General features: G+C 43.4%; 1 protein-coding gene across 1 annotated transcript; it reads left to right on the top strand.

The window, feature by feature from the left end:
• Window positions 1-24618, top strand: spata5l1 (spermatogenesis associated 5-like 1). The gene is made up of 11 exons (XM_034193601.1): window positions 1-132; window positions 1079-1709; window positions 2081-2266; window positions 9383-9667; window positions 9744-9929; window positions 15543-15701; window positions 16228-16437; window positions 16527-16754; window positions 17061-17195; window positions 21288-21413; window positions 23866-24618. The coding sequence occupies exons 2-11, from the start codon at window positions 1116-1118 to the stop codon at window positions 24001-24003; spliced, it is 2247 nt and encodes a 748-aa protein (XP_034049492.1). The 5' UTR covers window positions 1-132; window positions 1079-1115; the 3' UTR covers window positions 24004-24618.
• Window positions 24619-25829: the final 1211 nt, after the last annotated feature.

Here is a 25829-nt window from a genome sequence, read left to right as displayed (position 1 = left end):
CAAATCACGAAGGAAAAGGTTTTGGTTGGCCATCATGTTGTTCGACACCACACGTTTTTTTTTTTTTTTTTAACAAATGTTGGTTCTTTATTTTAAAGCAACTTTCATTTCTTGTGTCTTCGGACGTCATAGGTATGTAATGCTACATATGAAGATGCGTTTTTACTGCTAATAACGTTAGCTCTTAGCTAGCCTCTCCGCCTCTGTGGATGCTGTTGTTAAATCATGAAAACAGTTTATCAGCTAAACCGGTGTGACAGTAAATGATATGACGCTGTCAGATTCTCACCTGTGAGGAAAGACTGTAAGAGTCTGTGGGGGTAAAATATATTTTTACTCATGAACTTCAAAACGTAATTGATAGGAAATTAATTCTCAAAACCTTTAATAGTCAACCTATTTAAAGTTATTTACAAGAGAAAATAGAAAGTTTTGAGTCTGGAATAAAGTCATTATTATTGGATGCAGCCTGTCAGCTGTATCTATATATATATATATATATATATATATATATATATATATATATATAATTGATTGAATAACTTTATTGATCAGATTTGGCTGGTGCCTCAATCCACTGCAAATCAAGTGGGCTTTTGGTCTCAGGTCAGTCACCCGGGTGTGTTACATACTCACTATTTTCCCGTCATTTCCAGTTACAAAGATGAAGTGAGTCCACTATGGAGCAGGACATCTACCACCTTCTGGCTGTTGTTTTGGTTGCTCATTGATCAGTGAAGCTGCTAGTGAGCTGGTTTTGGCTGTATATACAATTATGCACACCGTAACCTTAACCCTAAATCTGACCTTAACCTGTATCATTGCCAGAACTGAGATACACATGTAGACAGTTACTTGTGCTGTTGGACACCATGTATGTAAAATGCAAATTTTATAGACTTATAGCTCGACGAAAGTCTTCATGGAGTCAGATCTATACAAAATATGTCATGTGTTTGAATAATGTATTACAGATGCATATAAATGAAACTGCTGTTTGTGCATATATGTGTCTGTGAAGTCTGTGTTTCAAAACTAAACGGTATATAAGAGTTTTACTTGCCCTTGTGTATTTTAGCTTTACTGACAATATGGCTGGTTGCTGCTGATGAACCATGATGTCTCTCAAGCTGTTGCCATCAGCTCCATCAGACCGGGGTTCTCAGAGATGCAGAATGGGTCCAGTCTTGATGTCGGCATTAGGTCTGCGCCTTGGTTCCCCTCTGCTGGTATCAGTTCTGGAAGGAAGCTGCCTATGTACCGCCTGGCCAAGGCCTGACTTGACAGAAGGATTCCTGCAGATAGACCTGAAATGCTCCTCTCCCAGCCTGATCTCCCAGTCACCAAGAAACCTAAACGTAAATCCTGACCAGCTCACACCTGTCAGCTATCACAAACTGAAAGGTGTTAAGGTTACTGTTGTTGTCCAGAGTCTTGATTTTAAGAAAACCTTCCCTTTGCATCTCTGTCATGAGCTTGTGAAAGACATGCTTAAAGGTTTATATGTGCAAAAGACGCATGTAATAATCCTTGAGGACTTTGATACAGAGATAAGATATGTTGTTATTGAAAGCCTCAATCCAGATTCTGCCAGTACTGGACTTTTTACCTCAAAAACTGCATTGGAGATAGCTGCCATCCAGACTGTCAGCCACTATAGGAGCCAGCTCCAGGGCAAGGACATGGTGCCGTTAGGGGGCCTCGAGGAGGTGAGCATCCCTAAACAATCCTCATCTCCCTGAGGAACCACTGCTGTGGATGATGGTATATCTTTACCATCATCCACAGCAGTGGTTCTTAGTCCTTTTCCTGAGTACTTCACATTTTTTATTTGTTCCTGATCTACTCAGAACAGATTAGCTCAGTGAGATGTGTTCAGCCAGTCAACAGCTAGCAATGAACAATGGAGCACACCTTTTTTGGCTATTTGTGTACAGTTATTTCATTAATGGGAAATGCAGTGCTTGGGGTCCAGAAGACCACGATTGTGAGCTACTGATCTAAAGTACCTCTGTGATACTTTTTTATTTGGATGTTGTTGAAACTCAGAAGTTGTGCTTTTTTTTAAACTGCATTTTAGGTGATTACCTCCCTGAGAGAGATGCTGCAGCTTCCTGTGCTCTTTCCACGCACCCTGAACTCTCTGGGTGTGTCCTGTCCCAGAGGTGTCCTCCTGATGGGGCCTCCAGGTGTTGGAAAGACCCTGCTGGTCCGCAAAGTGGTGGCGGAAGTGGGAGCCAGCCTGCTAATGGTCAGAGGACCAGAGGTAGGAATGGCTGGCACCTGTTCACATCCATATGGTACATGCAATGTGTGTAATTATACTATCCAAGCAGTGCAAGAGTACTGCAGTATTTGACGTGTCTTGGTTGTGTACATAATTCACCACAAGTTAATTGTAATTGATGAGAATGAAAGCATTTTAATTGTGTTTGCCTGGATAACTCAAAAATGGTTTTCTCTGACTGACTAAGAAACTTTTATTTATTTTTAGTAAGGCAAGGTGCTGCTTTGGCCCTGGCATCCTCTTTGGTAGTCTAGATCCAGAGCCAGCTTCTAGCATTTTTTAAAGGGGAAATTCTGAGAGATTGGGTCATTTACAATATTATGACCTTAAATTACTAGTGATGTGAAGTGTGAGTGAAAACAAATTGGTCCTTCATTGAACAGTCGGCAAGAAATGTTTGGTTGAAGCAGTGTGAAGCTTCATATCGGGCCACACTCAAGCCTGGAGTCATTGAAGAAGCATGGAACTCATCTGCTTTTAAAAAATATGAAGAAGAAGAAAAAAATTGCTTCAAATGAGAGCAGCATGTCTGGGTCAGATGTTTACAGTTTTTTTAATTGCTAAAACATTTCACAAAACTCTCCCCATATTCTCAAAACGCTAAACACAACACACTTTTCTAAAGTTACATACACAAAACCACACCTTCTCTTTTCAAAACACAAACTGTCACACCAAAACAGCTGCTCAAAGCCTGCAAACATGTAAACACTATATATGTAATCCAGCCTTGGGGAGAATTTGTTCTGCTGGTTGGATTTTTGGAGTTTTTACCCCTCAGTGGTTGTTATGGTAACCTCAAACGCACCTGATTTCTCTGATATCAATCAATCAATCAATCAATTTTTTTATATAGCGCCAAATCACAACAAACAGTTGCCCCAAGGCGCTTTATATTGTAAGGCAAGGCCATACAATAATTATGTAAAACCCCAACGGTCAAAACGACCCCCTGTGAGCAAGCACTTGGCTACAGTGGGAAGGAAAAACTCCCTTTTAACAGGAAGAAACCTCCAGCAGAACCAGGCTCAGGGAGGGGCAGTCTTCTGCTGGGACTGGTTGGGGCTGAGGGAGAGAACCAGGAAAAAGACATGCTGTGGAGGGGAGCAGAGATCGATCACTAATGATTAAATGCAGAGTGGTGCATACAGAGCAAAAAGAGAAAGAAACAATGCATCATGGGAACCCCCCAGCAGTCTACGTCTATAGCAGCATAACTAAGGGATGGTTCAGGGTCACCTGATCCAGCCCTAACTATAAGCTTTAGCAAAAAGGAAAGTTTTAAGCCTAAGCCTGATATCCGCAATCAGCGCACCTGGAGCGCAGTGTGTGTGAGGTGGCAGATGAAAGGGCTCTGCAGCGTGAGGTGGGGAGAGTAACCGATGGAGAGAAAAAGGACTCGGCAGTGTGAGGCGTGAAGAGCAGCTTGTGGAAAGAGTGGCTGGACAATAGGAGTTGTATCGATATTGATGCCACTGGTTCCAGCTGAATGGTTGCGCCGGAGGAACACCACAACGTGGATTACACGCAGCGGCAGGGGAGAACCCTGCCGTGTCTGTGAGTACACTTTTATGTGTTTGTGAAGTGGTGTTCCTAAAAAGTTGGAGTTTTCCTCGGGGGACAGTTGTTGTGCGCTCGCTGGCCTGGGTGTGTGTGTGTGTGTGTGTGTGTGTGTGTGTGTGTGTGTGTGTGTGTGTGTGTGTGTGTGTGTGTGTGTGTGTGTGTGTGTGTGTGTGTGTGTGTGTGTGTGTGTGTGTGTGTGTGTGTGTGTGTGATAAGCGCACGGGAGGAGAGGTGTTGGAGAGGAACGCCGGGAGGTGAGACAAGTGCTGTGGAGTTCTTTACACGCAGCAGCAGGGGAGGAACCCTGCTTCGTGTGGAAGATTACGTTGTGCCACGCTGGAGGAAAGGAGGACACGCCCCAAACAAGCTGATATCTGGAGGACGCTCGCGGATTGGTGGATGCTTGGCTGGACCCGGACTGGTTGTTCCTGCCTATTGGCTGCGGGGTTTTGTGTTGAAGGTTTTGTATTTTAATTAGTGTTTTGGAGATTTTGTATTTTAATCTTTTTTTTTTATTTAAAATATCGTAATAAATTATTAAATGTGAGGTTTTGCCTTGTTTGGTCACTCCAGCTTTTATTGTCAATAATTAGTTAAATTGGCCATCTTGTGTCTTAAATTTACTCTTCAAAAATTACAATATTCTTACAATAAAACCCTTATTACATATGCATCATTACACACTACAACAAAACAACTGAAAACACAATGTTCAGTGTGTGAGAATGTCCTTTTTACGTTTGTTCGCAACTGCCAAAGCATAGTATCTGTATCTGAACAGTATCTGTTATATTACTGTAGAGTATGTAGCATTCATAGATTTGTGTTTCATATGAACATTATGTAAATCTACAGAGAATACAGTATGTACACTACTGTATCACAACTCAATGCAATCACTACAGAGGATCCATTACACACAATACTCATTGAAGACACAATGTTCAGGGTGTGATGGGTTTTTTCATTTATTGAACTATACCACACACACATCATTGTGCAGCATCACGTCGTCGAGCTGGGTCAGGCCACATGACCTCATCTATGTCACAGGCATGATGGTGTGAGTTTGCCTTGCTCTCCCTCCTTGGCCTGCTCCTCTCCCTCCTCTGACTCTTAACTCCTCTTCCTCTGATTCTGCCTCTGTCCATTGTGGGACTGTATACGTTTGGAACCTTCAGCAAACTGTGCACTCTGAACTGGCTTCTATAGGTGTGGTCACATCATTTGCAACAAGTGTCTACATTTCTGAGTCGTTATGTTTAATGAATGAAGCCAGGTGTGTACATTGTGTTCAGGTTTTGCTGACTGTGGCAAGCGTTTTGCATCACTTGAGCTTTAAATTGAGAATCTGAGCAGAGTTTTATGCAACTTGTGTTTTAGCAAGGCAAAATGTGTTTAGATTTTTGAGAAAAAGAGGACTGCGTTTTGTGAATTGTCTTTATGTGAAATGTGTTTATGATTTTGGCAAATGGGGGCTAGTTTTATTAAATGTGTTTAGAGAACTGGTCATTTGGTTTAGATAATTGGGTTTTGTGTTTTAGCAATTAAAAAAAAAAACCTAACAGACAGCTGTTTGGAGGGCTTCTGCAATCGTAGGGACTTTTGCTGCTGCCAAGGCTGCTGGAGACAACAATGTGAACGCCTTGTTAAAATTAAAATTTGGGGGTTGCAGGAGTTGATTTGTGCCAACAACAGTCAGGGGGAGGAGTTCACTGTGATGCAAGAGCAGGACCAGAAGAGCACCTGGCAGAATTGTAAATATTTGTGGCAGTACAGTGTTTTAGTGGTTATTACTGTTGCCTCACAGCGAGAAGGTCCTGGGGTCGCATTCATGTGGAGTTTACCTGTTCTCACTATGTTTGTGTGGGTTCCCAGCTTTCTCCCACTGCCAAAGACATGCAGGTTGATTTTCAGTTGACTGTAGGTGTGAGTGACAGTGTGACTGTATGTGTCGGTCCTGCACTGACTGATCTGTCCAGGGTGTACCCTGCCTCTCACCCAGTGACTGGTGGGATAGGCTCAATCACCCCCATGAGTGGAATAAGTGGGTAAAATGAATGGATGTTTAATGCTGGTTCTTGTGGTGATCTTATTCAGGTCAACTGATAAGTCATTGTGGTGTTAAAATGTAGAGAAGCAATATTCAGCACCTTGAATTTGAATAGTGCAGTCAACACCCCCGAGTCACACTAATTGTCAGAATGCTCGTAGCACGGGCCGGGGCGGAGGATTAGCAGCAATCTTCCATTCCAGCTTATTAATTAATCAAAAACCCAGACAGAGCTTTAATTCATTTGAAAGCTTGTCTCTTAGTCTTGTCCATCCAAATTGGAAGTCCCAAAAAACAGTTTTATTTGTTATTATCTATCGTCCACCTGGTCGTTACTGTGAGTTTCTCTGTGAATTTTCAGACCTTTTGTCTGACTTAGTGCTTAGCTCAGATAAGATAATTATAGTGGGCGATTTTAACATCCACACAGATGCTGAGAATGACAGCCTCAACACTGCATTTAATCTATTATTAGACTCTATTGGCTTTGCTCAAAAAGTAAATGAGTCCACCCACCACTTTAATCATATCTTAGATCTTGTTCTGACTTATGGTATGGAAATAGAAGACTTAACAGTATTCCCTGAAAACTCCCTTCTGTCTGATCATTTCTTAATAACATTTACATTTACTCTGATGGACTACCCAGCAGTAGGGAATAAGTTTCATTACACTAGAAGTCTTTCAGAAAGCACTGTAACTAGGTTTAAGGATATGATTCCTTCTTTATGTTCTCTAATGCCATATACCAACACAGTGCAGAGTAGCTACCTAAACTCTGTAAGGGAGATAGAGTATCTCGTCAATAGTTTTACATCCTCATTGAAGACAACTTTGGATGCTGTAGCTCCTCTGAAAAAGAGAGCTTTAAATCAGAAGTGTCTGACTCCGTGGTATAACTCGCAAACTCGTAGCTTAAAGCAGATAACCCGTAAGTTGGAGAGGAAATGGCGTCTCACTAATTTAGAAGATCTTCACTTAGCCTGGAAAAAGAGTCTGTTGCTCTATAAAAAAAGCCCTCCGTAAAGCTAGGACATCTTTCTACTCATCACTAATTGAAGAAAATAAGAACAACCCCAGGTTTCTTTTCAGCACTGTAGCCAGGCTGACAAAGAGTCAGAGCTCTATTGAGCTGAGTATTCCATTAACTTTAACTAGTAATGACTTCATGACTTTCTTTGCTAACAAAATTTTAACTATTAGAGAAAAAATTACTCATAACCATCCCAAAGACGTATCGTTATCTTTGGCTGCTTTCAGTGATGCCGGTATTTGGTTAGACTCTTTCTCTCCGATTGTTCTGTCTGAGTTATTTTCATTAGTTACTTCATCCAAACCATCAACATGTTTATTAGACCCCATTCCTACCAGGCTGCTCAAGGAAGCCCTACCATTATTTAATGCTTCGATCTTAAATATGATCAATCTATCTTTGTTAGTTGGCTATGTACCACAGGGTTTTAAGGTGGCAGTAATTAAACCATTACTTAAAAAGCCATCACTTGACCCAGCTATCTTAGCTAATTATAGGCCAATCTCCAACCTTCCTTTTCTCTCAAAAATTCTTGAAAGGGTAGTTGTAAAACAGCTAACTGATCATCTGCAGAGGAATGGTCTATTTGAAGAGTTTCAGTCAGGTTTTAGAATTCATCATAGTACAGAAACAGCATTAGTGAAGGTTACAAATGATCTTCTTATGGCCTCGGACAGTGGACTCATCTCTGTGCTTGTTGTGTTAGACCTCAGTGCTGCTTTTGATACTGTTGACCATAAAATTTTATTACAGAGATTAGAGCATGCCATAGGTATTAAAGGCACTGCGCTGCGGTGGTTTGAATCATATTTGTCTAATAGATTACAATTTGTTCATGTAAATGGGGAATCTTCTTCACAGACTAAAGTTAATTATGGAGTTCCACAAGGTTCTGTGCTAGGACCAATTTTATTCACTTTATACATGCTTCCCTTAGGCAGTATTATTAGACGGTATTGCTTAAATTTTCATTGTTACGCAGATGATACCCAGCTTTATCTATCCATGAAGCCAGAGGACACACACCAATTAGCTAAACTGCAGGATTGTCTTACAGACATAAAGACATGGATGACCTCTAATTTCCTGCTTTTAAACTCAGATAAAACTGAAGTTATTGTACTTGGCCCCACAAATCTTAGAAACATGGTGTCTAACCAGATCCTTACTCTGGATGGCATTACCCTGACCTCTAGTAATACTGTGAGAAATCTTGGAGTCATTTTTGATCAGGATATGTCATTCAAAGCGCATATTAAACAAATATGTAGGACTGCTTTTTGCATTTACGCAATATCTCTAAAATCAGAAAGGTCTTGTCTCAGAGTGATGCTGAAAAACTAATTCATGCATTTATTTCCTCTAGGCTGGACTATTGTAATTCATTATTATCAGGTTGTCCTAAAAGTTCCCTAAAAAGCCTTCAGTTAATTCAAAATGCTGCAGCTAGAGTACTGACGGGGACTAGAAGGAGAGAGCATATCTCACCCATATTGGCCTCTCTTCATTGGCTTCCTGTTAATTCTAGAATAGAATTTAAAATTCTTCTTCTTACTTATAAGGTTTTGAATAATCAGGTCCCATCTTATCTTAGGGACCTCGTAGTACCATATCACCCCAATAGAGCGCTTCGCTCTCAGACTGCAGGCTTACTTGTAGTTCCTAGGGTTTGTAAGAGTAGAATGGGAGGCAGAGCCTTCAGCTTTCAGGCTCCTCTCCTGTGGAACCAGCTCCCAATTCAGATCAGGGAGACAGACACCCTCTCTACTTTTAAGATTAGGCTTAAAACTTTCCTTTTTGCTAAAGCTTATAGTTAGGGCTGGATCAGGTGACCCTGAACCATCCCTTAGTTATGCTGCTATAGACGTAGACTGCTGGGGGGTTCCCATGATGCACTGTTTCTTTCTCTTTTTGCTCTGTATGCACCACTCTGCATTTAATCATTAGTGATCGATCTCTGCTCCCCTCCACAGCATGTCTTTTTCCTGGTTCTCTCCCTCAGCCCCAACCAGTCCCAACAGAAGACTGCCCCTCCCTGAGCCTGGTTCTGCTGGAGGTTTCTTCCTGTTAAAAGGGAGTTTTTCCTTCCCACTGTAGCCAAGTGCTTGCTCACAGGGGGTCGTTTTGACCGTTGGGGTTTTACATAATTATTGTATGGCCTTGCCTTACAATATAAAGCGCCTTGGGGCAACTGTTTGTTGTGATTTGGCGCTATATAAAAAAATTGATTGATTGATTGATTTGCAAGCCACACAGAGCAATATTCAAACTATAATACGAGTATATTGTATTTCAAACTTGCCCCATGATCTTTGGCGGATGTAGTAAATCTTTTGTGATTGAACAAAGTTGATCTAACAAATTTTCATGTTCATCCAAATTTAGCTTCATAAAGATATTTCTGAACTCTGCAGCCTTTTTGTAAATGTAATAATGAATGTCTTAGGTGGTTGGATCACGGCCTGGTGAGAGCGAGGAGATGTTGCGTTCTGTGTTTGAGCGTGCTCGAGCTGCTGCTGAAGAGGGTGCATGTGTCCTGTTCCTGGACGAGCTAGACTCTCTATGTCCGAGGAGAGCGGGCTTATCTGCACCAGAAAATCGCCTTGTTGCTCAACTTCTTACACTAATGGATGGCATCAGCCAGTGTGATCGGTTCCTCATTGTTGGAGCCACCAATCGACCAGACAGTTTAGACCCAGCACTGCGCCGGCCTGGAAGATTCGATAGAGAAGTAAAGATGATAAATTCCAGAAAACACACAATTTAGGTAAATCTTTGTAATTTTAGCTCTTGCATCTTTCCTTTAGGTTATCATTGGAGCTCCTACTTTACAGCAGAGAAAGTCTATCTTGTCTGTCCTGTGTGAGAGGATGCCAGTGTGTCCTGAAGTGGACATGGGGAAGCTGGCACAGAAGACTACAGGATATGTGGGAGCAGACCTCACTGCATTGTGCAGGGAGGCCGCCATGCATACAATTCGGGACAAGTCAAAAGTAAGTATAGCCAACAAAAGCACTATGTTGACATGACCGTAATGTTCTACTGCTTCTCAGGAAATATGTACTTGGATATATGTAGTCATGTACTGTATATCCAAACTAAATTGCAGTTCACACAAGTCAGGTGTGTGAGCGTGCACTGGTGCTGCACATCTCTGCATGCACCACACCATGGAAGCCCCCCAGGTTCAGGTTGGCGACCATCCAAGTGACCAATGGGTCATCCCCACCTCTCAAGACTAACCTTCAATCTGTCCCAGTCAGGTGAAACATTCTCTGCCCTTTGTCTTTTGAAGTTGTCAAGGTCCTCACTGAGGCACCTGCACATTAAGTCAGGCGCAAAGAAATATGACACTTTGGCTGTGCAAAGTTGCTGGATATTGGCAATAATTGCAACATGCTGTTGTACATGTGGATCCAAAGTGTTCTGAACATACACATCAAGTGACATCTGGTGCATATTTAGCAGCTGTAAGTGGGGTTGTAAGTATATACAACCCCAATTCCAATGAAGTTGGGACGTTGTGTAAAATGTAAATAAAAACAGAAGACAATGATTTGCAAATCCTCTTCAACCTATATTCAATTAAATACACCACAAAGACAAAATATTTAATGTTCAAACTGATAAACTTTATTGTTTTTGTGCAAATATTTGCTCATTTTGAAATGGATGCCTGCAACATGTTTCAAAAAAGCTGGGACAGTGGTATATTTACCACTGTGTTACATCACCTTTCCTTCTAACAACACTCAATAAACGTTTGGGAACTGAGGACTCTAATTGTTGAAGCTTTGTAGGTGGAATTCTTTCCCATTCTTGCTTGTTGTACGACTTCAGTTGTTCAACAGTCCGGGGTCTCCATTGTCGTATTTTGCGCTTCATAATGCACCACACATTTTCAATGGGCGACAGGTCTGGACTGCAGGCAGGCCACTCTAGTACCTGCACTCTTTTACTACGAAGCCACGCTGTTGGAACACGTGCAGAATGTGGCTTGGCATTGTCCCTGAAAATGACGTTGCTTGGATGGCAGCATGTGTTGCTCCAAAACCTGGATGTACCCTTCAGCATTGATGGTGCCATCACAGATGTGTAAGTTGCGGATGCCATGGGCACTAACACACCCCCATACCATCACAGATGCTGGCTTTTGAACTTTGCGCTGGTAACAAACTGGATGGTCTTTTTCCTCTTTAGTCCAGAGGACACGACGTCCATGATTTCCAAAAACAATTTGAAATGTGGACTCATCAGACCACAGCACACTTTTCCACTTTGTCTGTCCATTTCAAATGAGCTCGGGTCCAGAAAAGGCGGCGGCATTTCTGAATGTTGTTGATGTCTGGCTTTCACTTTGCATGGTAGAGTTTTAACTTGCACTTGTAGATGTAGTGACAAACTGTGTTAACTGACAATGGTTTTCAGAAGTGTTCCTGAGCCCACACGGTAAGATCCTTTAAACAATGATGTCGGTTTTTAATGCAGTGCCACCTGAGGGATCGAAGGTCACAGGCATTCAGTGTTGGTTTTCGGCCTTGCCACTTACGAGCTCTCCAGATTCTCTGAATCTTCGGATTCCATTATGGACTGTAGATGATTGAATCCCTAAATTCATTGTTCTTAAACTGTTGGACTATTTTTTTCAAGCAGTTGTTCACAACGTGGTGATCCTCGCCCCATCTTTGCTTGTGAACGGCTGAGCCTTTTGGGGAGGCTCCTTTTATACCCATCATGACTCCTTTTATACCCATCATGACACCCATCTGTTTCTAAATAACCTGTTCACCTGTGGAATGTTCCAAACAGGTGTTCTTTGCGCATTCAGAATCAGAAGAAGTTTATTGCCATTGCCAGTGAACAGGATTCACAGACTAGGAATTTGCTTCGGTACAATGGTGCAACATTAAGAAGAGATAAAATGCTAAGATAAAATATAACATATGTGTCAAAATAAGGTAAAATATAAGATTAAAAAAAGAAATATGAAATATGAAAGGCTGTGTGCAACAGAGAAACAGAAAAAACAGTGCAGTGGGAGGAGTGCAATTAAAAACCAAAGTACATTGTCTTAAGTGACCTGTGATAAAATCATAAAGTGACAGAGTTAAGCTTAAGGTGACTGAGTTATGAGGTGTTCATGAGTCTAACGGCAGAGGGGAAGAAGCTGTTCTTATGGTGGGAGGTTCTGGTCCGGATGGACCGTAGCCTCCTGCCCGAGGGGAGTAGTTTGAATAGACCGTGTGCAGGGTGAGAAGGGTCAGCTGTGATCCGACCTGCTCGGCCCAGAGTCCTGGAGACGTGCAGATCGTGGAGAGATGGAAGGCTACAGCCGATCACCTTCTCAGCAGAGGCCACAATGCGCTGCAGTCTGTGTCTGTCCCTGGCTGGGGCCCTGGCGTACCACACCGTGATGGAGGAGCAGAGGATGGACTCGATGATGGCCGTGTAGAACTGCACCATCAGCTGGACAGGCAGCTTGGCCTTCTTCAGCTGCCGCAGGAAGTACATCCTCTGCTGGGCCTTCTTGATGAAGGAGCTGATGGTTGACTCCCACTTGAGGTCCTGGGTGATGGTGGTGCTGAGGAAGCGGTGACAGACCACAGTGGTGATGGGGCTGTTGGTGAGGGCGAGGGGGGGCGGGGGGCTGTGGCTTTCCTGAAGTCCACGATCATCTCCACTGTTTTCTGGGCGTTGAGCTCCAAGTTGTTGCTGCTGCACCAGGTCACCAGCCGGTCCACCTCCCTCCTGTAGGCAGACTCATCGCCATCCGAAATGAGTCCGATGAGGGTGGTGTCGTCCGCAAACTTGATGAGCTTTACAGAGTCGTGGCTGGAGGTGCAGCAATTAGTGTAGAGGGAGAAGAGCAGAGGGGAAAGGACACAGCCCTGTGGAGATCCTGTGCTGAGAGCCCGAGTGTTCGAGACATTTTTTCCCAGCCTCACACGCTGACTCCGGTCCGTCAGGAAGTCTGTGATCCACCTGCAGGTGGAGTTGGGCACGTGGAGCAGAGAAAGCTTGTCCTGGAGCAAAGCTGGAAGGATGGTGTTGAATGCAGAGCTGAAGTCCACAAACAGGATCCTAGCGTAGGTTCCTGGGGAGTCCAGGTGCTGCAGGATGGAGTGCAGGGCCAGGTTTATGGCATCATCTACAGACCTGTTGGCTCTGTAGGCAAACTGCAGGGGGTCCAGGAGGGGGTCGGTGATGGACTTCAGGTGGGATAAAACCAGGCGTTCCAAGGTCTTCATGACTACAGACGTGAGAGCCACAGGATGGTAGTCATTAAGTCCAGTGACGCGTGGTTTCTTGGGGACTGGAACTATGATTGAGGACTTGAAACAGACTGGAACATGGCATGACTCCAGGGAGGTGTTGAAGATCCCTGTGAAGACTGGGGCCAGCTCATCAGCACAGTGTCTCAGGATGGCAGGAGAGACACAGTCTGGGCCCGGGGCCTTACGTGGATTCAGCCTTTTGAAATGTCTCCTTACGTCCCCCTCTTGGACCGAGAGGGCAACAGGGGGAGTGGGGAGGGCAGCAGTGAGAGGGGGGAGGTCCAGAGTGTTTGAATATCCAGTTGTGTGGGGGGTGAGGAGGTGTGAGTCCTTGTCTTCAAAGCGTGAATAGAAGACGTTCAGGTCGTTGGCCAGCTTCAGGTCGTCAATAGAACGAGGTGCTTTGGGCTTGTAGTTGGTGATCTCTTTCAACCCCCTCCACACAGAGGCCGAGTTGTTGGCAGAGATCCTTTGCTGCAGACGTGAACTGTACATGGATTTAGCCTTTGCCACCTCCTTGCTAAATCTGTACTTTGCACCTCTATAGCTGTCTCTGTCTCCTTCTCTGAAAGCCACCTCTTTCTGCTGACGGAGCTGCTGGAGTTTAGGTGTGAACCAGGGCTTGTCATTGTTATATCTCACCCTGGTACGCTGTGGGATGATGCTGTCTTCACAGAAATGAATATATGACGTCACAGTGTCCGTGTAGTCATCTAGACTGTCTGTTGAAGCCTCAAACATATCCCAATCCGTAGTGCCCAAGCATGCACGTAGCTCCTCCACAGCTTCATTGCACCACACTTTAGACGTCCTCACAACAGGTTTAGAGAGTTTAAGTCTCTGTCTGTACGTGGGGATCAAGTGGACCATCACGTGATCTGAAAGTCCCGAAGCTGCACGGGCCACCGCGCGGTAGGCGCCGCTCACTGTCGTGTAACAATGATCTAATGTGCTCCCTTCTCTGGTCGGGCATTTAACAAACTGTATTTTGGTAATTCCTGACTGAGATTCCCTTTGTTAAAATCACCGAGAATTATAAGAAGAGAGTCCGGAAAGTCTCTCTCCACGCTCATAATCTGATCCGCGCGCGCTCGGCCTCGTGCACGTCCGCGCTCGGTGAAATATACACAGAGCAAAGTATGAAGGAGTTAAACTCACGTGGAGAGTAGAACGGTCTGCAGTTTATGAGGAGATATTCCAGAGAGGGACAGCAGTGTTGGGAGATCACAGTCACATCGGAGCACCAGGCGTTGTTGATATAGAAGCAGAGTCCTCCACCTCTAGTTTTTCCACCAGAGAGTGCTCGGTCTCTGTCTGCGCGGAGGAGTTGGAATCCCTCTAGTTGGAGTGCGCAGTCCGGTGTCTGTGCCTTTAACCACGTCTCCGTGAAGCACAGTACACAGGATGAGGAGAAATCTCTATTCTTCTTCATCAGCAGTGCCAGCTCATCTATCTTGTTGTGGAGTGAGCGGACGTTGGAGAGAAATATTCCAGGTAGGGGCGTGCGCATGCCCCTTCCTCTGAGGCGCACGAGAGCTCCAGCTCATTTTCCTCTCCGCCGTCGTCTCACTTTTTTGGCCAAAAAGTGAACCAGTTCAGCTGCAGGCACTAAAAAAACTGGCGTAATGTCCGTGGGTGTTGATGATTTGATGTTTAGAAGCTCCTCGCGGGTGTAGGGACACGATGACACACGATTCACGCACAAAAACAGACAAAACAGGGAGCACCAGAATACCAGGGCGCCTTCACGTGGCGCCATCTTGGAAGGGTCATTTCATCAACTTTCCCAGTTTTTTGTCACCCCTGTCCCAACTTTTTTGAAATGTGTTGCACGCATCCATTTCAAAATGAGCAAATATTTGCACAAAAACAAAGTTTATCAGTTTGAACATTAAATATTTTGTCTTTGTGGTGGATTCAATTAAATATAGGTTGAAGAGGATTTGCAAATCATTGTATTCTGTTTTTATTTACATTTCACACAATGCCCCAACGTCATTGGAATTGGGGTTGTAGGTCTTGAAGCCTGTTGGTGCTTATTCCTGGATTCCATAGCATGAAGCGAATGAGAGTCTACGACTTCCCCTGGACGAAATTCAAGTCTCGCTCAGGTTACTTCTCCTGCTATGGCTGGTACACGTTTGCAGCTGGATTACATTCACAGATGAAGTGTCTTCTCCAAGGACACAGAAATGACCTGGAATTGAACCCAGGACTTATTTGATGTGATAAAACAATAAAAACATGGAATGTCTTAACACATCCATGCTATTGGGTACAGTGGGATATGTGAAGGTGTGAATTTTTTGTTTTGTGCTGGTGTGTGCTCAGGGTTCTGGAGACCAAACAGTAAGCAAGAAGCACTTCCAGGAGGCCCTGAAGACAGTGCGCCCCTCATGTCTGAGGAGCAGCCTGGGCAGGACAGAAGTGTCTCCTGTGTCATGGGAACAGATAGGAGGCCTGGAGGATGTTAAACTCAAGCTACGGCAGGTACAGTATGCAGTTTATACAACTTAAACTACAAGATTAGATTAAATAGAACTTAATTAATCTTTTGGGAAGACTCCCTCAGGGAAATTGAGGTTCCAGCAGCATCATATAGCAGCACACAGGGTAAGAAGCACACAGAGTATCAAAAGTAGAAGTAAAAAACAATCTCAAAAACACCAGAAATACTGCTTGCTACGGCTTACTGGCTACAACTGCTCCTCTCCTTCCCATCCTCTGTCTTCCTGTTACTCCTCTTCCCCCTAAGTGAGGAGTTGTACAGTCTGATGGCCTGAGGGCCAAAGGAGTTTTTCAGTTTGTTGGTCCTGCACTTGGGAAGGAGCAGTCTGTGGCTGAAGAGTCTCCTCTGTTTGCTGATGACAGTGTGCAGAGGGTGACTGGCATCGTCCATAATGTCCAGCAGTTTGTCCAGTTTGTGTTCTCTTCTCTGCCACTGTTACCGTGCCTGTCCTGTAGGCCAAAGGTCAGAATGAGAGTTTGGACTTAAAATGTTCTGTCTATTCTGTAGAGTATCGAGTGGCCGATGATGTATCCTGAAGCTTTTGTTCGTCTGGGTCTGTGTCGTCCTCGTGGCGTGCTGCTTTATGGCCCTCCAGGATGTGCCAAGACGACACTGGTCAGGGCTGCTGCCACCACGTCACACTGTGCTTTCCTGGCTGTCAGTGTCGCTGACCTCTACTCTCCATATGTTGGAGAATCTGAGAAAGCTTTGGCACAGGTGAGTGATCTTCCCTGTCAATGGCTGCTGTCTGTATTTTGGCCTTTTGTGTCCTTCTTAAGCACTTACACCCATGTGTCCACACACAGCTCTTTCGTCAGGCCCGGGCCTGTGCTCCCTGTATTGTGTTTCTTGATGAGATCGACTCTCTGATCGGCTCACGGTCGGACAGTCCGACACCGCGCGGTGCACAGACACGCCTCCTGTCTGTGCTTCTGAATGAGATGGATGGGGTCGGTATTAAGACGCTGGAGAGGAGAGGGAAAGAGAAGGTCCTCCAGGCAGAGGGAGTGGAGGAACCTCACACATCAACACAGGTAGGTTGCTGGGAATGTGTGGCTTTGTCACCTCATTTTACATATTCAGTTTAAAATCCTCACTCCAAAGAAAAGTTTTTCTTGCTGAGGGACAACATTATGTGGTCAGATTACAAAAATATGACTGTAACAGTTTCACAGAAAAACTACATAATCAGATTATCAATAGATGTGGTAAAAATGGGGATTACTTTCAGAATTTCACTTGAACAAAAGAATTCTATCAACAGTTCCAAACAGTCATCATAACAGTAAAATATAAATAATTAATACTTTATTTTATTTGTTGGTTTTGGTCTCCATTAGTTGGACTACCAGGAAGTGTGTAATAAGGACGTGATGGTAGTAGCAGCCACAAACAGACCTGACTGCATAGACAGCGCCCTCCTCAGGCCTGGCAGACTGGACCACATCATTTATGTCCCACCACCTGACTACCAGGTAAGCTATTTATGAATTTAACAAAGACAGCAGCAGGTGGTGCTGTTTGGTAAAAATTTTGTTGAGGTGATGGTCTAGTGGTTAAGCTGTGGGTTTGACACCAAAGGATCCTCTGTTTGAGCCTCTGCCAGACCAGAAAATCACTAAGGGCAAGGTCCCCACACCCATCTCTGGAGGTGCACCTTAAACAGAGAGGAAAAAAACTGAATCAAGCATCAGAAAGACAAGAAATACAGCATAATTTGTCAGCATTAAACAACAATCAGCACCTCCAAATACGAGGCCATGGTTCTCGACCGGAAAAAGGTGCTTTGCCCTCTTCAGGTCGGTGGAGTGTCCTTGCCTCAAGTGGAGGAGTTTAAGTATCTCGGGGTCTTGTTCACGAGTGAGGGACGGATGGAGCGTGAGATCGACAGATGGATCGGTGCAGCATCTGCAGTGATGCGGTCGCTGTATCGGACCGTCGTGGTGAAGAGAGAGCTGAGTAGGGGGGCAAAGCTCTCGATTTACCAATCGATCTATGTTCCGATCCTCACCTATGGTCATGAGATTTGGCTCATGACCGAAAGAATGAGATCGCGGGTACAAGCGGCCGAGATGAGTTTCCTCCGCAGGGTGGCTGGGCGCTCCTTTAGAGATAGGGTGAGGAGCTCGGTCACTTGGGAGCTTGGAGTCGAGCCGCTGCTCCTCCACGTCAAAAGGAGTCAGTTGAGGTGGCTCGGGCATCTTTTCCGGATGCCCCCTGGACACTTCGCTGGAGAGGTGTTCCGGGCACGTCCCACTGGGAGGAGGCCCCGGGGAAGACTCAGGACACGCTGGAAGGATTACATCTCTCGGCTGGCTTGGGAACGCCTTGGGGTTCCCCCAGAGGAGCTGGGGGAGGTGTGTGTGGATCGGGAGGTCTGGGCGGCTTTGCTTGAGCTGCTGCCCCCGCGACCCGACTCCAGATGAAGCGGAAGAAAATGGATGGATGGATGGATGGAAGTTGAAAGTTGTTCACAAAGCACCTTAAGCCTTAAGAGAGCTCCTAAGGTGCCAAACTGGTAAGAGGAGGGAGAAAGACTTTAATGAAGCATTAAGCAGACAAGCTGGCGGAAAAGACAGAGAGGAAGCAGAGATAGTCTCCGTATGTAGGATGACTCTGAGTCAGTAACACACTACCTGTTTGATCTATGTAATTATTTTATGTTAATTTACTGTCTTAATGTATTTATAAATTGTTTAGGTTGCTGTTATATTCACAGTTTAAAGTATATTGATTTTATTTTTACTTCTACTTTGTGACTGGATTTTTAAATGGACCACAGTGGAAATAAGTGTTTTCACTTTCGTGTCATGCATGTAATTTTAACATCTTTACAATTATATTATGTATTTACATCGAACTTACTAATAAACTCGCGCTCACTTTTAATATGTAGATAATCAGCATGCGAATGAGATACATTCAAACATCTTCAAGCTGTGTAACTCATTTTGTGGTGAACTGCATGTTTTTTGGCACTCTGCTACTAGGATGCGCTCTTATTATACAGATAAAACACAGACGGTGAATGGGGCGGCATAAACAAGATACACGTTTCACTTATGTTGACAACATGGTGACACTTAACTCACTAAATCAGTTGAACAACAAAAACAAAATACATCAACAACACTAACAACACTGTTAAACTAACATGAACCACAATAACATTTAAAACCCCAAAACCCAGAAATCCTATAATGCATTGCAGCAGAAGAATTTACAGGTTTAGCGACCGGCCCGGCGATCGCTCCACATTAATCATCATCATCATGACATTAAATTAAATTGATTACACATTTCTTAATGCAGTTATATGATTGGTTGATTTTTCTGTTCATTCATATGTAGGAGCGCAGAATGCATTTATTTTTTTTATTTCCCTTTCCATGACAACCAATCACAGCTCTTACAGGACCACGTCATACCTAGCAACAGGGTCAACCCCACCTCCTCACTAAGATAGGAGTTTCTGTCAACTCCTTGCCCAGAGTTGCTCTCTAACACCTCTTGGGTCTCTCTGAGGCTGGGAGTCCTTTCCCGGATATTTTAGGCTAAGTTAGGAGCTTTTTGAGAGGACTTTGAGATGCACCGAGCATACAGGTCCAGGACTTGTCTGTTCTTGGGACAAGAAAAGCAAATCCTCTGATGTTTCACAGTGTGCAGTTATTATTAGTTCCTCGTTAACGTGCCGTGTTCAGTGGGGCAGCGGACAATCCCCTGACATGACTGGACTGTTAATATCTCCCAGTCCCCCCACAACATAGATGGCATGTGAGTGCCACCACACACACACACACACACACACACACACACACACACACACACACACACACACACACACACACTACGAGCCTATAGTCAAGGTGAAGCTGAGGTTGGAAACGGTGGCTGCAGTGCAGTGTGATCCTGGTCAGCAAAGTGCACACAGCTGGATGGCTGTCATGTCCATAATGGCACAGCTGACAGCCGTGGAACACCATGGCATATCGCAAACCCACACCACCACAACAGAGATGCAAATAAGAACCCACCCCATCTATGTGTCACACCACCAGCGCACCAGCTGGCCAGACAGGAACGTCACATGACATGCGAACGCAACGTGCACGGTCCGTCCGTCATGTCCCAGCCTGACTGTCAGCCTCCCAGAAAAATCAGCATGGCCAGCTCAATTGCCCCACAGGCTGGAGCCATGAGCCCATCTATGTGAGCGCATTGCTGCAATGGGAAGGTGGGTGTGTCAATCATGTATTGATTGACATGGTCACATGCGCACACACGCACTACGGTTATGCGTTTGTCAGGAGACCATGGTTGACATGTGATCACGTCATGCGTTGGATGACATTCGAAATCACACAGTGAGGTGACTGACCACCGCTCACGGACAGTTGCGGTCCTGCAGCATGCGCTTCTCCACATTGCAGGTGCGTCGTCAGCACCATGCAAAGTTTGGGACACATATTGTCACATGTGCTCAGATCACCCATGTGCAAGGCACGGTGCTCCACGCGTGTCTGCAAACGATGACGACATGGGGAAAAATAAAAACAAACTGGATCGCTCCAACCACGTCTCAGTGCACACGGCGATGATCATGCAGTGAAATCTGCACCTGACCACCGCGTCACCGCTACGCACAGCAGGGGAATACATATTGTGCCATGCAGAACATCTTGTAATGAGACACCACTGTGAGGTGCGTGCATCGAAGGGCTCTCCTCACATTGTAATAAATAAAAACACACATATCACTTTTCCAATGCAGTCACTGGTGCTTCAGTGCACGTCTCCCTGGCCAGAGGGAGACGCGGAGCTAACTGGTGATCATGATACAAGTGCATCACGTCATTCATGTAAGGAATAAAAGGAAGAAAAAGTCATCCATGTCAATTCAGTACTTCCACGTTTACATCCAGGAGGAGGATGATTCTTGTATTGTCCGCTCTTTATAACAGAAATTAAATATTAAAAAGTGTGGTTGTGTTTTTTGTGTGTGTTTTTGTTATGTCGAGAACAGAATCATGGCCAGTAAAATGATTGTCTTACATTTAAACAGTAAATTCATTGTTGTTATGAAATACTGTGCACTCACATTATTTTGTGCTTTACACATTTCCGTTGATTTATACACATCGTAAGTATGTCCAGCATGTACTCACTGCTGCTGCTGTCTGAGTGCGATGTACATCCTTGCACTGTGGCGACGTGTGTGCACGAAACCATGCCCTGGGATCGTTCACGCCTGTCCAACTGTGGAACAGCAGGTGGAATTTTTTGCCGTTCGCTAAAACAGGGTTTTTTTTTTCACTTTTTTCGGCTGGTTCGTGCTTCTTTCGCCCAACTTCATGTTATGTGTGAAGGGGCCATTAGATGTAGCGGGTGTTGAATTAACCCACAGAACTATGCTCCTTGACTACAATTTTCTGCACATTTTTCCATCAGGTCAGGTTGAGAAGTGTGTTGGTTCATGTTCAGGGAAATGTGCTATTGTGTTGTAGTGTTGTTTTTTCATCACTGTAACAATTGTATGATTTTTCAAGTGTTGCACATTGTGTGTTTAGACCCGTCTTGCCATCCTGAAGGTGTGTACGGAGTCTATGCCCATAGATGCTGATGTTTGTTTGGAGGAGTTGGCTGCCAAAACTGAGCTTTACTCTGGTGCTGACTTGGAAAACCTGTGCAAAGAGGTAACGTCAAGCACACGTTGTGGTGTTTGTTTTTGTACAGTCAGTAGATAAGTGTTTGGACAGTGACTGTTAGTGAAGTTACATCTGACACTGAAGCCCTGAGGCCTGTGTCGAGCAGAGGGGGCGTGTCCGAATGAAGCCTTTGTCACTCGTGGCCCATATTATTATTCATCAGAATACCACGTAACCAAAGAGAAACAAGACTTTGCTTTGACAAAATCATGTGACTGTTTCGTTTTCTGTGTTGTGATTCTGTGAATCCTAAATTGACAGCATCTTTTTAGAAGTCAACATACATATACAACCCCTGGCAATAATTATGGAATCACTGGCCTTGGAGGATGTTCATTCAGTTCTTTAATTTTGTAGAAAAAAAGCAGATCACAGACATGACACAAAACTAAAGTCATTTCAAATGGCAACTTTCTGGCTTTAAGAAACACTATAAGAAATCAGGAAAAAAAATTGTGGCAGTCAGTAACGGTTACTTTTTTAGACCAAGCAGAGGGAAAAAATATGGACTCACTCAATTCTGAGGAAAAAATTATGAATCATCCTGTAAATTTTCATCCCCAAAACTAACACCTGCATCAAATCAGATCTGCTCGTTAGTCTGCATCTAAAAAGGAGTGATCACACCTTGGAGAGCTGTTGCACCAAGTGGACTGACATGAATCATGGCTCCAACATGAGAGATGTCAGTTGAAACAAAGGAGAGGATTATCAAACTCTTAAAAGAGGGTAAATCATCACGCAATGTTGCAAAAGATGTTGGTTGTTCACAGTCAGCTGTGTCTAAACTCTGGACCAAATACAAACAACATGGGAAAGTTGTTAAAGGCAAACATACTGGTAGACCAAGGAAGACATCAAAGCGTCAAGACAGTAAACTTAAAGCAATATGTCTCAAAAATCGAAAATGCACAACAAAACAAATGAGGAAAGAATGGGAGGAAACTGGAGTCAACATCTGTGACCGAACTGTAAGAAACCGCCTAAAGGAAATGGGATTTACATACAGAAAAGCTAAACGAAATCCATCATTAACACCTAAACAGAAAAAACAAGGTTACAATGGGCTAAGGAAAAGCAATCCTGGACTGTGGATGACTGGATGAAAGTCATATTCAGTGATGAATTTCAAATCTGCATTGGGCAAGGTGATGATGCTGGAACTTTTGTTTGGTGCCGTTCCAATGAGATTTATAAACATGACTGCCTGAAGAGAACGTAAATTTCCACAGTCATTGATGATATGGGGCTGCATGTCAGGTAAAGGCACTGGCGAGATGGCTGTCATTACATCATCAATAAATGCACAAGTTTACATTGATATTTTGGACACTTTTCTTATCCCATCAATTGAAAGGATGTTTGGGGATGATGAAATCATTTTTCAAGATGCTAATGCATCTTGCCATAGAGCAAAAACTGTGAAAACATTCCTTGCAAAAAGACACATAGGGTCAATGTCATGGCCTGCAAATAGTCCGGATCTTAATCCAAATGAAAATCTTTGGTGGAAGTTGAAGAAAATGGTCCATGACAAGGCTCCAACCTGCAAAGCTGATCTGGCAACAGCAGTCAGAGAAAGTTGGAGCCAGATTGATGAAGAGTACTGTTTGTCACTCATTAAGTCCATGCCTCAGAGACTGCAAGCTGTTATAAAAGCCAGAGGTGGTGCAACAAAATACTAGTGATGTGTTGCAGCGTTCTTTTGTTTTTCGTGATTCCATATTTTTTTTCCCTCTGCTTGGTCTAAAAAAGTAACCGTTACTGACTGCCACAATTTTTTTCCTGATTTCTTATAGTGTTTCTTAAAGCCAGAAAGTTGCCATTTGAAATGACTTTAGTTTTGTGTCATGTCTGTGATCTGCTTTTTTTCTACAAAATTAAACAACTGAATGAACGTTCTCCGAGGCCGGTGATTCCATAATTTTTGCCAGGGGTTGTATACTATTAGGATAACATAATTTCTTGAATGTTACAGTACTTCAAGATGTCCACTAGGTGGTGTACACGTCAAACGTAATCAGGTATTGTACACATTCTTGCTCATTGTGTGGCACTGCAGTGTAAAAAAATGGCGTTGTAGTTTGGCATATTTGTAATTTTGGCTTGCAATAATACCTCAAGTAATTTCTTAACTGTTGACTTTCACATAGATATTGCTACCAGTTGGAGGGTGTTCTTGATCTGGCAAGCATTTGAGTGTTGAATTTAGCAAATTTTAAATATGCATGTTGAACAATCATCTTGTCCAAGAAAAAGAACTTCAAATCATTCATTAAAAAACCCCAGCTTTGCAAAGTCCTTGTCCTTCTAGAGTGCATTTAAACGTCAGACCATGACTGTGCATGTTTTTTTTATGCTTTTACTTTTTGTAAGGTGACCTTGGGTGACTTGAAAGGCATCTCCAAATAAAATGTATTATTATAATTATTATTTGCAGGCTGCTCTTCTGCTGCTACAAGAGGAGGGTATGGAAGCGACCGTCATCAAGCATACATACTTCCTCCGTTCTCTCAGCAAAATGAGCCCCTCACTCACTTTAAAGCAGATCAACATGTACCAAAGTGCAAAGAGATGACGTCATCAGCTCAGCCCCTAAACTGCTTCATGGATTTCAGTGTAACGATGGACACCAAATGAAAATATACATGAAGGAAAACTATTTCCAAACCAACAGGTTCAAGAGTGGATAATTGGATTTTAGTTTGTATTTATGTGAAACATTTCACACTTAACATCACAAAGGTTTTACTGCCTGATACAGTGCCTTGCAAAAGTATTTGGCCCCTCGGTATTTCACACATTTTAATATATTTATGTATTTATGTTAGTTCAAATACAAAAAGCAAATCAGGCTTCTCAGTATAAACATTTCTAAAATTATCTTCCTTAAACTCAAAGCAAATCTCTACAACTTAATATAAATTAATTTAAAATATAAAAGCCAAGATGATGGGTTGCATAAGAAAGGGAACGCAGGTCTTCTAGGGTGTCTTGGTGGCTTTCCTCACTCTTCAACATTCTTGCACAGTCAGTTTTTGCGAACTGTCTACTCCATACAGATCTACCATAGAGTGACAAACTGTTTGAATTCCTTTGTAACTGATGTAAATCAAGTCCAAGACATATTCAGTGACTTGAAAATGTTCATTGTCTTGGTGGCTTTCCTCACTATTCTTCTTCTTGCACAGTCACTCAGTTTTTGAGAACTGTCTGCTCCATACAGATTTACCATAGAGTGCCATACTGTTTGTATTCCTTCATAACTGATGTAAATCAAGTCCAAGACATTCAGTGACTTGAAAATGTTCATGTATCCGTCCCCTGACTTAATCTGAGGAAAACTGGCAATAAAACTGATTATTTACAGGTATTATACCATAGGGGTTGATTACGTATGCATCTCATCATCTTGGCTTTTATATTTTAACTAATTTATATCAAGTTGTGATTTGCTTTGAGTTTGAATTTAAGGAAGATAACTTTAGAAATTTTTATAGTCAGAATCTGATTTACTTTTTGTATTTGAAATGGCATAAATAAATTAAAAGGCACAGTATCTGCATTTATTTATTGGTTTTCTGTTTACAACCGGCACTGGCTGTATCGTCTTCAGATAAATGCTTTGGGAATGAAAAACTGCCAGACAAGTTTTCCGGCTACATGCTAATTCAGCCACACCCACTTCTAATTTGCATCATGCATCTGTTTACAAGATAAGAGCATTTATTCTTTTTCAGTTGTGTTAGCAGATACGGGGGTGCATTACTTCATGTTTCAGGGTACATGTCAATGCTTTTTGTAAAAGAAGTAATCGTCAGTCTTGTCTAGACCCTAAAGCCGGTTGGTGCTGGTGCTTTTCCCCGGATTCGGTTAAAGGAAGCAAATGAGAGTTTACAGCTCCTGCTGGGTGGAACACCAGTCTGACTGGTTATTTCAACAACCAAGGCAGGTGCACACCTACTTATATTTAGGCGGAGTGGCTCGGAATCAAACCCAGGTCTACATATTGGTAACCAAATAATCCCACAGAGCTACTAGGAATAAGTCATACGGAACTATAAAATACATACATTTGTATGGCAGCATCCTGACATTGGGGTGAATGTGAGGCATTATTGTAAAGCGCTTTGAGCATCTGATGCAGATGGAAAAGCACCATACGTATAAATGCAGCCCATTTACATAGTTTTCTCCATCATGAACAACATAGCTTCACTTTGCAATCTCACATCACAGATACTGACACCAAACGTGCACATCTGAGGTGCAACAGCTTCATATACAAGGTCTATTAGAAAAGTATCCGACCTTATTATTTTTTTCAAAAACCATATGGATTTGAATCACGTGTGATTACATCAGACATGCTTGAACCCTCGTGGGCATGCAAGAGTTTTTTCA

The sequence above is a fragment of the Thalassophryne amazonica genome, chromosome 2, assembly GCF_902500255.1.
Source record: "Thalassophryne amazonica chromosome 2, fThaAma1.1, whole genome shotgun sequence".
In the NCBI taxonomy this organism is placed as follows: domain Eukaryota; kingdom Metazoa; phylum Chordata; class Actinopteri; order Batrachoidiformes; family Batrachoididae; genus Thalassophryne; species Thalassophryne amazonica.
Note: the sequence above shows the minus strand (reverse complement) of the source record. Positions and strands in the feature narration are given on the sequence as shown.

Coding starts and splice junctions, on each gene's coding strand:
- spata5l1 (XM_034193601.1), top strand. CDS start 1,116: ATGATGTCTCTCAAGCTGTTGCCATCAGCTCCATCAGACCGGGGTTCT. Junction 1,710..2,080: donor CGTTAGGGGGCCTCGAGGAG/GTGAGCATCCCT, acceptor ACTGCATTTTAG/GTGATTACCTCCCTGAGAGA. Junction 9,930..15,542: donor CAATTCGGGACAAGTCAAAA/GTAAGTATAGCC, acceptor GTGTGTGCTCAG/GGTTCTGGAGACCAAACAGT.